The 14,765-nt window shown below is 40.0% G+C and overlaps 1 protein-coding gene across 2 annotated transcripts in view; it reads right to left on the reverse strand.

Moving 5' to 3' along the window:
* The window catches only part of KCNN2 (potassium calcium-activated channel subfamily N member 2), a 199,668-nt gene that overhangs the window by 39,730 nt on the left and 145,173 nt on the right, over nt 1-14,765 (reverse strand). For both annotated transcript variants that reach the window (XM_075601482.1, XM_075601492.1), the window contains exons 4-5: nt 11,138-11,279; nt 673-783 (exon numbers count right to left, since the gene is read on the reverse strand). In XM_075601482.1, coding sequence (XP_075457597.1) covers nt 673-783; nt 11,138-11,279 — 253 coding nt within the window. The remainder of the gene's footprint in view (nt 1-672; nt 784-11,137; nt 11,280-14,765) is intronic.

The following is a 14,765-nucleotide window of genomic DNA, read 5'->3' on the forward strand; positions in this document are numbered from 1 at the left end:
CTCTGCAGCGGGCCTCTCTCCTGCTACTGGGCCCACATTCCGGATCAGCCCGGCATTGGAGAGAAAGATAGAAAGGTGGGGGGAGAGGGAGATGAGGGGAAAGAGGTGTTGGGAGAGAGGTGGAGCAAGTGAGGGAGAGAGAGGGGTGTGAGGAAGAGAGAGATGGGTGGGGTGAAGAGAGAAAGAGGGGTGGGGTGAAGAGAGAGGGGTGGGGTGGAGATTGAGAGGGTGAAGTGGAGAAAGAGAAGGTGGGGTGGAGAGAGAGATGGGTGGAGTAGAGATAGAGGGGGGTGGGTGGAGAGATGGGGGAGAGGGTGGGGTGGACAGGGGGAGAGGGGTGGGCAGGAGATGGAGATGGAGAGGAGAGAGGTGGGTGATCGAGGGAGAGGTGTGGGGCAAGTGAGGGAGAGAGAGGGGTGGGGAGGATAAAGATAAGAGTGTGGTGGAGAGAGGGGGAAAGGGCTGGGGGCAAAAGAGGGAGAGGTGGGGCGACAGATGGGGATGCAAGAGATTGGGGGTCTCACAAGGCTGCCGACACTGAGGGGGGGAGGAGTAGAAGCTAGTATTAGGGCCAGGTAAACTTGTCTGCGGCCCTGGATGTATTCATCACCTCCTACACATTCTTAAAACAAATATTTATATTTTCTGTATTATTGCACATTGCAGACTTACTCTTTTAGTTAGCTGTGTGTCCATCATGAAATTATGAACGTGTTTTTCAGCTTTGGTAAGTTCTAGCTTCCTGGCAACCACAGCGACAACAAGTGCAGTGCAGCCAGCACCCTACAAAGAAAAAAAATAGAGATCAACATTCATTTTATGATACAATGAGATACATATATATATATATATAGATATATATATATAGATATCTATAGATATATATATATATATCTATATATAGATATATATATAAAAGAAGAAACAAACAGCGCAACCTTAAACAATTATCAATAAAATTAGACCTCTTATTTATACCAGATACACATATATTAGGAGGTGATAACCCTTACAATCTATCTATCCCTATATGAGATATATATATATATATGGCTTTATATAAGCATAAAAAAATATATATTTTTGTTATTTATTTCCTAAAACCAAATTTAGATTGATGTAGACAGTTGAATGCGAAGGTGACTGCGCTGTTTTGCAATATCATAACCCATCATAATTAAACTCTTTTCTTTGCCAGGGTTATTGAAACGGGAAAATACAGTAGGTACTTTCTCTATCACTTTCAATTCTATCAGCAAATAGATAGATTGCAAGCATAATCTTTGTGTATAATATATTGCATGTATTACAGAGCCTTATATGGAGGTGTTCATTTGCTTTTAAGCTCCTGTTGATGGGAAAACTAATGGGTGTCTAATTTCATGGGCTGATGTTGGAGGGTCTGTAACTCAAACTTTTCCTTTTCTCGATATACAGATGTGGCGTGTCCCTGGGTTCCTGTTACTATAGCTTATTGTGGCTACGGTCTCACATCTGATATCAGCCCCAGTTTCTTTAGGAATAGAAAAGCCACAGCTGAGAGACAAATGGCTAATATGCTAATAGGGTTATTGTCCATCACTGTGTGTGGTGATAACAGTAGAGGTGGTGGGTGATGGGTGTAGTAGGATGCCCATTGATTGCCAATGTGGCTATCTGTACCCCCATCGAGGGCATAGATAACAACAGTGACAATCAAAGGATCTGATTATTTTTGATGATATTGTTTGATTGTATTGTAATGTGTTCTGTATTTCATTTTATTTTTTATGTATATATTTTGGTGCTTCAAAATGGCCAAAAACGCTATTATTAGCCAGATCTGGCTAATAGAGCTAATGCCCTTTACTGTATGTTAAGGGTAACAGGAGTGGCTGATCGTGGTAATTGCCCACGGGGAAGGTGGATAGGCCTCCCGTAGCGGGAGGCATAACGCCTTAATTACCATAGCGGTATCTGGAGCTGAACCACATTAATTTCCAGTCCAGGGACTCCATGCTTTCTGAGGTACAGGCCTCAGTATGGGGTGCCCGTATCTTCTGCAAGTTTAAATGTCCCGGTGGGCTATGACGCAGGAGATTTGTAGGAGATACCGTCACCCGATATGGAGGCCTGTACTTCGGAAAGCATAGGGTGCCCGGACCTGAAATCAATTCAGTTCAGCTCCAGAAACCCCCTGCTTCAATCCTATGTACTAAAAATAATAATTAAAACAGCACGAGAACTGTGCAGGGAGACACAGGGAGAGGGACAGCTTCTCTTTGCTCTCTCTGATCAGCTCTTAGGGGCTTATTCTATAAGGCTTCATAAATTAAATTGGTGGGCCGTTTAATCTGACAGTTTTTTGAGCACTGCTATCACAGTATTCAGAAAGCCTCGATTACCTGTAATAGCAAAATTCCCAAAACGGGCGAGTAGCCGGCGACGTGATGATCGCCTCTCTCAAAAGGGCTTACCTAGTGATTTGTTCCAGCTGCAGAGAGAGCTGTACAGAGAGAGACACCTCTCCCTGCACATATCTCGCCAGCGATCAAAAGATTTCAATATACATTTTAATACTAGTGTAGATGAGCAGGGGGTCTCCGGAGCAGAACCGCATGGATTTCAGGTCCGGGGACCCCTTGCTTCCCAAGATAGAAACCCCGTTATGGGATGATGTTTTTGCAGGAAAAAATGTAGAAGATAAATGGGCAGTCTTTAAAACATTGTTAGAAAAGCACACTTATCAGTGTACACCCTTGGGTAATAAGTATAAAAGAAATAAGTCAAAACCAATGTTGCTAAATAAACAGGTAGGGGAGGAAATGGACAAGAAGAGGTAGGTGTTTAGATTCTTTAAGTCAGAAGGGACGGAGACATCGTATCAGAATTATAAGGAATGTAACAAAACAAAAATTGCAAAAGGGCAATCAAATTAGCAAAAATGGATAATGAAAAAAGGATTGCAATAGAAAGTAAGGTCAACCCTAAAAAGGTCTTTAAGTACCTTAATAACAAAAAAATGAGAAAAGAAAATATAGGACCCTTTCAGTGTGAGATGGGTAGGCAGATTATTGGAGATAAGGAAAAAGCTGAGGTATTAAACAAATTCTCTGCCTCTGTGTTTACCAGGGAAGAATCAAGTTCAATAGTAGTGCCGCAGGAGGAAGTCACAACCTCCATATTAATGAACAATTGGTTAACTGAGGAAGAAGTTCATAAGCGACTTGAAAAAATTAAAGTAAATAAGGCACCTGGCCCCGATGGCATACATCCAAGAGTTCTCAAGGAGTTAAGCTCAGTAATAGCCAAACCATTATATTTAATATTCAAGGACTCCATTTCTACAGGCTCAGTACCACAAGATTGGCGTAAAGCAGATGTGGTGCCTATATTTAAAAAGGGAGCTAGATCACAACTGGGAAATTACAGACCTGTAAGCCTGACATCAATAGTAGGGAAACTACTTGAAGGTTTAATACGGGATAACATTCAGGAATACTTAATGAAAAACAAAATTATTAGTAATAGTCAGCATGGATTTATGAAGGATAGATCTTGCCAAACTAACCTTATTTGTTTCTTTGAGGAGGTAAGTAGGAATTTAGACCAGGGTAATGCAGTTGATGTGGTCTACTTAGATTTTGCAAAGGCTTTTGATACGGTTTCACACAAGAGGTTGGTGTACAAAATAAAGAAAATTGGACTCAGTAATAATATATGCACCTGGATTGAAAACTGGTTAAAGGACAGACAACAGAGGGTTGTCATAAATGGAACTTTTTCAGGTTGGGCTAAAGTCGTGAGTGGAGTACCTCAGGGATCGGTACTGGGACCCCTGCTTTTTAACTTGTTTATTAATGACCTTGAGGTTGGGATCGAGAGCAAAGTCTCCATCTTTGCTGATGATACTAAATTGTGTAAGGTAATAGAATCAGAGCAGGATGTAATTTCTCTTCAGAAGGACTTGGAGAGACTGGAAACCCAGGCAGGTAATGGCAAATGAGGTTTAATACAGATAAATGTAAGGTTATGCATTTGGGATGCAAGAATAAAAAGGTGACTTACAAATTAAATGGAGATATATTGGGGGAATCCTTGATGGAGAAGGATTTAGGAGTGCTTGTAGACTGCAGGCTTAGCAATAGTGCCCAGTGTCATGCAGTAGCTGCAAAGGCAAACAAGATCTTATCTTGCATAAAACGTGCAATGGATGGAAGGGAAGTAAACATAATTATGCCCCTTTACAAAGCACTAGTAAGATCACACCTTGAATATGGAGTACAATTTTGGGCACCAATCCTAAGAAAACACATTATGGAACTAGAGAGAGTACAGAGAAGAGCCACCAAATTAATAAAGGGGATGGACAATCTAACTTATGAGGACAGGCTAGCTAAATTAGATTTATTTACATTAGAAAAGAGGCGTCTAAGAGGGGATATGATAACTATATACAAATATATTCGGGGACAATACAAGGAGCTTTCAAAATAACTATTCATCCCACAGGTAGTACTAAGGACTCTGGGCTATCCCTTAAGGTTGGAGGAAAGGAAATTTCACCAGCAACACAGGAAAGGGTTCTTTACAGTAAGGGCAGTTCAAATGTGGAATTCATTACCCATGGAGACTGTGATGGCAGATACAATAGATTTGTTCAAAAAAAGGTTTGACATCTTTTTAGATGGGAAAGGTATACAGGGATATACCAAATAAGTATACATGGGAAGGATGTTGATCCAGGGATTAATCCGATTGCCAATTATTGGAGTCAGGAAGGAATTAATTTTTCCCCTTAATGGTTTTTTTTGTTTGCCTTCCTCTGGATCAATATGTAAGTATAGATATAGGATAAAGTATCTGTTGTCTAAATTTAGCATAGGTTGAACTTGATGAACCTATGTCTTTTTTCAACCTCATCTACTATGTAAATATGTAACTATGGGGTGTCGGTATCTCCTATTCATTTAAATGTCTTGCGTCAAGTGACTGTGGGAATAAAATGCATAGGAGATACCGGCACCCCATAATGGGGACTGTATCTAAGGAATCAGCCGCTAAGGTAATGAAGTTGCCTGTAAATGCATATTTATTGCATGGGATTCATGCCGGGGGCCTCCGGTGCTGTTATTAATGGTTATCAGCTCAGGAGACTTGCGGCATCAATCCAATTCAGAACAAAATACATTATTTTTTCTAAGTCCTCTCTCGTCGCCTTCAAAGCAGGTTCTCCACAGCCTCACGCCACACTTTTCCTGGCGTGAGGATTTTGGGAGAAACTCGCCATTTTAGAGCTGAGATTAGCCTCGATAAACTAATCGTGGTTACTAGAATTGCACAAGTTTCAGAACCTGCCGATAAGTGACTTATCGCCGGTCACTCGGCGATCAATTTTTGACGGCTGAAAAATTGGGCGATTTATGCCTTTATCGCTCAGTTATCAAGGATTACTGAATAACAGTAGGCATTTTGTCCGATAAGTGCTCAATAAGTGGCTTATCGAGGCTTATAAAATAGGCCACTTAGACTGGTGGCAGCCCGGTAGGATTAACACAGCTGGAGTCCCATTCAGAAGCAGAGATCCCTGCTGCATTAATTACTTCTGGGCAGCCAGTTTACTGGGCTTTCTGGGCATGGGGAAGCTGTAATCGGCTGTAGTCCGGCTCCATTCAGCAACAGTTTTCTCATACCCAAAACATAGATAACACTGCATCTGCATTTAATAAATAATCTTTAGTCATATAATTTAGCAATGTCCTTGCAAAGTCGAATAAATACAATTGGCTATATTTATTAAGTGGTGCTAAGCCATAACCAAACCTTATGGCCTATTCCCGGGAATGAACCGTAACATATTTTAAAGCACCGTAATGTGTCTTATGGTTTAGCACCGTAGTGTAAATAGCATGTTTTTGGAATTGCAACCACAATTTAATATAGTACAGTAGGGGCTCTCAATGATATTGGAATAAAGTTTTGGATACAAATAAATACAAGTAAATCTAATGTAAGCTGTTGGTTAAATAATAGAACACATTTTAAGGATGTATTATGTGTTGCAGTGGTGCCTGTAAACAAACAAAATCTGTAATAATTGTCGCACCCCTAAGTTTTTCTGTTCCAGCCATCTGTCTTTCTCTTGTTTTGTACCAATAACACTGAACATGTTCATGCTTTAGTAGGTGCAGCACAAGAGAACTGTAAATATGTAAAAACACATTGACATGGCTCTGTAAATTTACTATTTGAATTAATTTTTGTTCACAGGGAAAACCTAGTCAAGTCTTTCTACATATTCACATATTCTATTACTATATCGCAATATTACAACAATACACTACTTTGTAATACTGGAAGTACAATGATTCAGTCCAAAGTGAACGTCAGGAATAACTATGCATATTTTTCTGTTACATTATATTGCCTACAGGCTGATGCGACGGCTCACAGCTGTGGCACTAATAAATCCAGCAGGGGGAGTATAATATATGTTGCAGAATAAAGAAAAAGTCTACTGTAGCAATGATTGAATCTACTAATATACAGTAATATGAAAAAGCAAAGCAGCATGAGCATCACATAACACATTGCAAGATAAATACCAAACCATGGCAGGCACAAATAATAGTAGAAAACGTAGAAACATGGATTCTGATGGACGATACGAAGCACATGACCCACCTAGTCTGCCCACTTTTCTATCTGCATTAGAACTCCAGCCCCTATTAAATCCATGGCTTTCTGTTATATGTAGGATAACCCTACAGTATTTCTATCCTAAGCATTTTTAAAATGTCCTTACTGTATTTATCCTCTATTGGGAGGCTGGGCAACAAATCCACCACCTATTGTTTCCCCCACTCTAGGCCTATGTATATAATAGTCCCTTGCATACCATTGCTTGGCAGTGGCTTATTTGCCCCTATGGCAAACAATAGGATACCCCCCACCTTCCTCCCATTGGGGCAATTAATCACCCTCCCCGGGCAAACACCCCCACAATGCCCAGTCCATTTAAAACATACCTAACAACCCCTTCTCTATGCGGCAGATTCACAAAGCTCTACTAGCCTATTTAGCCTGTTAATTGAAATTAATGTTAGGTTCATTATAACGCATATGCACTAATGCAACTAACGTAATGTTAACCCAGTCGTCCTCGTTAAATACTGTATGGTGATGTTTTTCCCGGCCATTAGTGCTAATGAAAGGCAAAAAAGGCGTTCCCCCTAACATCGCATATGCGTTAAAAGCCTTACTTTGAAGCTTTATTGTTCACACCTGGAAGTGATCTGCTTTTAAAGGGAAGCCAGGAGTGTCCATGAGTATGATTACCTACAATTGTGAGTAAAAGAGCCCTAAAGTATGCAGTGAAAATGGAGCTATCCAGCACCGGAGATTGTTCAATACCAGAGCTGCTGACCTGAGCAGCAGAGATTGTGGATTCTGATCCTGTTAGGACTGACACAAGTGCCCCCTTCATCACAAGAAGTGTTAGGATCGGAATAAATGTGATAGGGTAGTTTCCAGGCCTAATTACTTTTGTATGTAAAGCTGAGCTACTTAAATCTTAGCCAGAGGTAATTAGCCAGCCCACAGCTGGATCATTAGCGGGGCTTAAAAGCCGGGAACGTCCTACAGTCTGGTTCTGTAATGCTTGTGCTGCCCACGAGCAAGACAGGACCCTGGTACTGAGGTGGGGAGGGAGAAAACCACACACACACAGCAGCAGAAGCATGCCTGGCAGGCGGATTGTCAAACGTAGCCGGGTCTGGGTTGGAGAGAGTGGGTTAGTCGATACTTCCCGAGGTCTTGGAGTAAAGAGTTCAGAATAGTCAACGTCCGTTAGCCGTGGTCTGGGGTTGGAGAGATCAGAATTGTGGAAGTCTGTATAGCCGTGGTCTGTGGTTTGAGAGGTCAGATTACTAGATGTCCGTATAGCCGTGGTCTGAGTTGGAGAGATCAGTAGAGTCGAGAATAAGCCGGGGTCAATAGCCATAGATATTCCCAAGACAAGCCAGGTTGGTACACAAAGGGTTAACTGCAAGAAAAACACAAGACAAGAAGCAGGGCACAACGGCTGTAGGAGCTCAAGGCTACAAGAGGTTATGCTCAGCAAGGTATGACAGGAACTGCAGGGTACTTATGGGAACCAGGAACCAGTAGCAAAGGAGGCGGAGCGGAGGCACGGCCTCCGATCCAAGGATTGGCTGCAGGAGAGAAGTGGGCTAATTGAATACTTGCCACGCAGCTGGAGGGCGGTACACGTCATCACGTGTGCGCGCCGTGCGTGAGAGAAGCACAGTGCGTTCGAGGGGGCAGAGCTAAGCTCTGTGGCACACTAGAAGAGCTGCGAGTGCGCGTGCTCTGCAAGCAGAGCGGGGGTGCGCGCACGCGCTCGTGCCAGAGCGGAGGTCTGAGATAAGCCAGGTAAGGAGGGAACACGTTACAAAGGACGTGTTCCCCGATTCCTTACAGGTTCTAACCCTGGACCATGGAACTACAACCCTGGAACCCTGCAGGACCATGCTGCTTTTCTCTTCTTGCTAAAGACTGAGCTTTGCTGACAAAGGGCTCAGCCCTGTTCTGGATTCTGTAAACGGACTATGGTAAACTGATGAAAATAAGTCACTCTATATTTTCTTAGTGACATGCTGAATGTAAGCTTTTTTTCAGTTCCACATTTTTTAGGCTACGATAAAAGCCTACAGTATATTCAGACAGACCCACGTGTCATTGTCTTCTCACTGCAACACTAGGTCTTATGGAAATCTTTAGGAGGTGTGGGGTGTGAGTCATTTAACTATAGTATGTATGTATGTATGTATGTATGTATGTATGTATGTATGTATGTATATATATATATATATATATATATATATATATATATATATATATATATATATATATTGGCAAACAGAGATATACAGTATTCAAATCTGACTGGTCTCTCTGCTAGTGTGTCCATTAACAGTCACCGCCCAGTCAATTCCAGTTGGGTTACATTAAGTACAATGTTAGTTTAAAATGAGATACCCGTTATGAGATAAACAGAGATAATACCATGATCTGACCTGGCTAACTAGCAGTGGATATCTTCTCTACATCACTGAATGTTACAGACTCTAGCAGTGTGTCCACAGTCACCAATTAAGGGCTAACATAATTTATTTACGGTGTGGCAATATGTTCTACAGTAGGTAGATTATAGCACAAACTCACTGTTCCTCTACCAGTATGTCTACAGTCACAAGCTGGTCAATTCCTGTTGGGATAACACCATACGTTTACCTTGTGATACAGTATATGATATATTAGGTGGGCAGAGAGTTCTAGCACAATCTGACCTGTCCCTATACCAGTTTGTCTGTATCACAGTCACCTGCCATCTTATTCCAGTTTGGTTAACGATATTAATTTACTTTGTCGTATACTACACTTTATATTTTAGGTGGGCAGTGATGTACAGTACCATCTGACCTCTCTCTATCAATGTGTCTACTCTACACCACCCAGTTTCGATTGAGCCAACAGTAGTTCTCAGCCACCTTCATTTTATTATTACAATTTTTGCCAAATAGATTTTAAATGAGATACACAATATGGACAAACAACACAGATCAGATTAGGATTGTATGATTATTTTCGGATCAAACCCAATGCCAAAACAAAATATACTGTTCAATACAACTGATACTGCAGCGAGGAGTCTAATCACATCCAGAAATGTGAGCCAAAGAAAATCCCTTGGTTTTGTTAACAGGAGCAAAATATTTCCGGATCCTAGTCTAGGGATTCCTACTGAAATAGATCTTCCAATCCTCGACTAATGACATGTTTTATAGAAGCAATGGCAGTGGACAACTTTTACTGTCATTCAACCTATATTTTATTAACCTTTTCTTGCCATTGCTTGAAAACATTTTTTTATTGAAAAGATAGACTACTTGTGATGTACTGTATTCACTTTCTACCTAGTCTCCTGCTATTTTTTATCTCCAGGAAATATTTGCTAAATACTGTATTTGCATGCAAATCATCACTTTATTTTCCCATGACTGGTAACATGAGCCTCATTTTTCTTGCTCTGAGCTTTTGGGACCACTATCACAACATAATATTGTTTTTGCAAATGAATGAAAAAGAAAAACACCTGTACAATGTAAATGCAAAACAAAAATGCAAGTGCACTGTAACCTCAATGACAAACATTCCACGACAAAACAATGTGTACCCAAAAAAAAACACTTTCTTCTGAATAGAACTATCAGATATGAGTTAAGACTATAGATTCTGACATTTAGGATGCTAGTCGGGAAAATACAGCACCAGATTTCATCTGATATGTGTAGTTTCAATTATACATTTCCTTAAGAGAATCTGCAACATGTGGCACACTGCAAGATTTTTTTTATCTTGCGCATGAATGCTATAATGTCACATTATTCTTTTTCTCATCACTACTGTACGTTCTGGATTGTGAGGAAAACAGAATAGGTATGTTGGGTGTGCATATCCTAACATGGCAGATAGACATGTCCTGCAGGCCAATAGAAAGCCGTGACAGCAACCCTTGCGGCTTCCTATTGCCCCACGTGACGTGGGACATCTGAACTGTGCAGAGATATCGGCCCTCCCTTCTGAGTTAAGTATCTCCAGGAGTATTCCTTTACGGACGTTCTTAATCATGAATATTTCAACCTGGATTATCCTTACTGCATCAGCAGTCTGGAGGGACAATGTACCTCTCTGAAGCAGGTGATAAAGAAAATGTACTTTCTACAACTCTCTATATTCCCTTTGAATGGGAAAACAAAGATAAGGATACAGGATGTATCTGACAATTGACCTCTGAAGTTGAAGATGACATGACTAGCAGGGTTATCTGATGCAAACTAGTTTGGAGGTTTAATTTATGCCCTAGCAAGCGACTTGGTAGGATATGAAACTAATTTAGGGTGGAGCTTTATCCTGAGGAATGCGTGTTTGTATGACTACAGAGTTGTAAAAAATACAGCTAAAATGAACCACAACCTACTGTACTGTGCTTCAAAAACAGTGGATATCTGAAGGAACCAACTATGCTTTTACACAAGGAAAATGATCATGGACAAAGAAGTCCAAAAACAGTCAAAGCGATTAAAATCATACTTACCATAATTCCAGTAAGTAAACACACTCCTTTCCCACAGTATGTATTCGGTACCATGTCACCATATCCGATTGATAAAAAAGTTATTGAAATTAACCACATTGCTCCAAGAAAGTTGCTAGTAACATCCTGTTGGTCATGGTATCTGAAATAGGTAGAACATACTCCATCAAAAGAACAAATGCATACATTATATTAGTGTACTTAAAATGAGTCATGTGTGATTTGGGGGCAAAATTGTCATAGAAACAGGCTTTTCATCTTGTGTCAAAGACTCAAAATACCTTGTTTCTATATTGTTCCATTAGAGTCATTTTGAGATTAGGGTAGCATCAAATAACAAAACAGTGTGGCACATATTGTATTAAAAATGTATCAAACTCTGTTCAGCGTTCATCATTTTTTCTCCATTTAATCTGTGCCCAAATCTCTGCTGGCTATTACCATACACAGCGTACATCATCTACCTAACAATCTATATCCATTTTTGTATTTTAAATTTATTCACAAGCTTGGTATATTTGATGAAACTCTAAATAGGAAATAGTAGTATGGGTCAAAACCAACTCTTCTTTATGTTGATACACACTGAAGTGACAACTTTAATTTGACCTTTTTTTTACATTTGATTTTGCAACAATAGTTATGTTAAAAAAATCTTAGCTGCTAATTTAAGAAATACTAAAGCAAACCATAAACTTAATGTGAGTAATTAAGTAGGCTGTTGTCTTTTCTGCCAGTTTTGCAACTTAGATATTTTGCTAAATATCTCCAGCAGCACAAATGGTTCGACGTTCAAATATTGCATTGTACAATATATGCAAACATGACAAAGGGCCGGATACATCAAACTCGGCTAAAGTGGAGTTAATATCGCAGCAGCAAAAAAGTGTTTTTACGACTTTTATTATTGCAATTATTATTGTTATACTGTATATCAAAATTGCAGTAATAATTTAGCGGGTGCAATATTTGGCCAAAATTGCAATGCAGGAATTAGCGTGACCATTAATAATGTGTTAATGACACCGCATCGTGGTCATATTTTCATCATAGGCTTTTGTAATAACTATTTTTTCTATGATAGAAATAACAACCCATTTGATGCCGGTGGTTACCAAGGTATACCACAAACACCAAATGGGGTTAATAGATTAAAAAAACAGACAGTGATTTTTTTTTCGGAACCAATAAAAAGTGCTTTCTTTTTGGTGGTGCAACGTTGATGTTATAGCACAACTGAAATAGGGGACTTTTTTGCCACTAATACCGCATTTTGACGTTACCGCAAGTAAAAGAATTTAATCATATGCTTATTCAACATGTAGAGACTGATTATTATTTTTTTTTTAAATTACAAACTTAAGAACTTGCCATTAAGAGATACTAAAGTGATGGTTACATAAAGCCTTGCAAAGTACAGCAACTGATTACAGTAAAGCACAACACGTTATTTGTGGTCATTTTAATATCTGTTCCCTTTTTTTGTTTAAGTGAAACTTCTGTGATGGCACCTACAGAGTTTTGATAGGAACAATCGCTTGTGTTGTAACAAAATTCAATAACGGAAGTGACATCGGGAGAGGGAGTGGAAAGACACTGACTGACACTCTCTCTCACACACACACTGACTGACTGACTGACACACACACACTGATTTACATACACTCACTGACACACACACACACACACACACACACACACACACACACACACACACACACACACACACACACACACACACACACACACACACACTGACTGTCACACACACTGACTGATATACACACACACACACGGACTGACACACACACACACGGACTGACACACACTGACTGACACACACACACACACGGACTGACACACACTGACTGAGACACACACACACACACACACGGACTGACACACACACTGACTGACACACACACTGACTGAGACACACACACACTGACTGAGACACACACACACACAGACTGACACACACAGACACACACAGACTGACACACACAGACTGACACACACATACTGACTGACAGAAAGTCAGACTGACACACACACACACACACACACACACTGACTGACACACACTGACTGACTGACATACACAAACACACACACTGACTGACACACATACACACACACACACACACACACACACACACACACACACACACACACACACACACACACACACACACACACACACACACACACACACACACACACACTCACTGACTGACACTGATACACACACATTGACTGACACTGATACACACACACACACACACACACACACACACACACACACACACACACACACACACACACACACACACACACACACACACACTGACACACATTGACTGACTGACAGACACACAAACACACACACTGACTAATACATACACAAACACACACACAAACTGACTGGCACGCACACACCCTCATACACACACACAAGGAATTCACGGTTATTATAAATATAGAAGTGCAAATAGCTATAACACGCATTCTAAGTCCAAAGTCTTTGTGTTTTGGCACTGAAATTGTGTTTTAATTTTTAATTAAAAACATCACCATCACAAATACAATTTCTGTGACAAAATACTGACAAAAGACAAAGAAGTATCACTTAAATTGCACATGCTCGGCACACACACACACACACTTTTTTTTTTAAAAGTAGAAACTACCTTTGAAAAACCATACTGTATATCGTATTATTTTGACATAAAACAAAAGTGAAATAAACATAGATGCAGTCACCTCCTATTACGTCTACATACTGGTGATCATCTGAAGACTGATGTGAAGTTACTGAGGTAAACAGACCTTGGCTGCAACAGTGCTGTAAAAGCATTGCAGTCAAACAAAAGCCATATTAATGTATCTGATGAAAGCTGCCTAGTGCTACAACTACCTACTCCCGTTTGTGAGGATTTAATAATAAGGTAGGTAACATTTGTACGGATTAAAAAATACGGCCACATTACGCTGAAAGTTTTACTTGGTAACTGGGAAACTCAGACCCAATAGTGTTTTATATATAAATGTGCAATGCACTGGGGGTAATTATACGAATAACTCTGATTGTATTACAATTTAAAGAAAAAATACCAAAAAAAGAAGTGTAGTTCGGTAACTACGCAGTGGGTTTTGTATGAGTAGGATTTATTACTCAGTACAATACACGTAGAACAGTAAGTCCTGAACTGTTATACTTTTAAAGCAACAGTATGGCCATAAATATTTGTTTAAAATGGCATCACATTAATTGGGACAACAAAAATTAGCACTTATAAGACGTCCTTACAGTACATCAACTTCATAAGTAATATTATAATTGCAAATATTCAAGTCCCACACCTTACCCACAACAATAGGGGATGGTAAAACTACAGAAACAATAAATTCAAGTACTGTATAGCCGGATGCATTTTGAACAATTAAAAACATTTCTTTGTAAAGCTTCATCTTAATTAGAAACGTCCTTTGGTAAAACATTGTAATTTAAGATGGATGCATCCTGATTTTGAAAGAGACCACAAATAAGAGGCTGGGAGATTAATCTCTTTCCAATTTCTATCAGCTCGAAATGCTCTCTGGGGTCACTCACTCCACCTGATGTTTG

Source organism: Ascaphus truei, chromosome 1 (assembly GCF_040206685.1).
Source record: "Ascaphus truei isolate aAscTru1 chromosome 1, aAscTru1.hap1, whole genome shotgun sequence".
Lineage (NCBI taxonomy): Eukaryota > Metazoa > Chordata > Amphibia > Anura > Ascaphidae > Ascaphus > Ascaphus truei.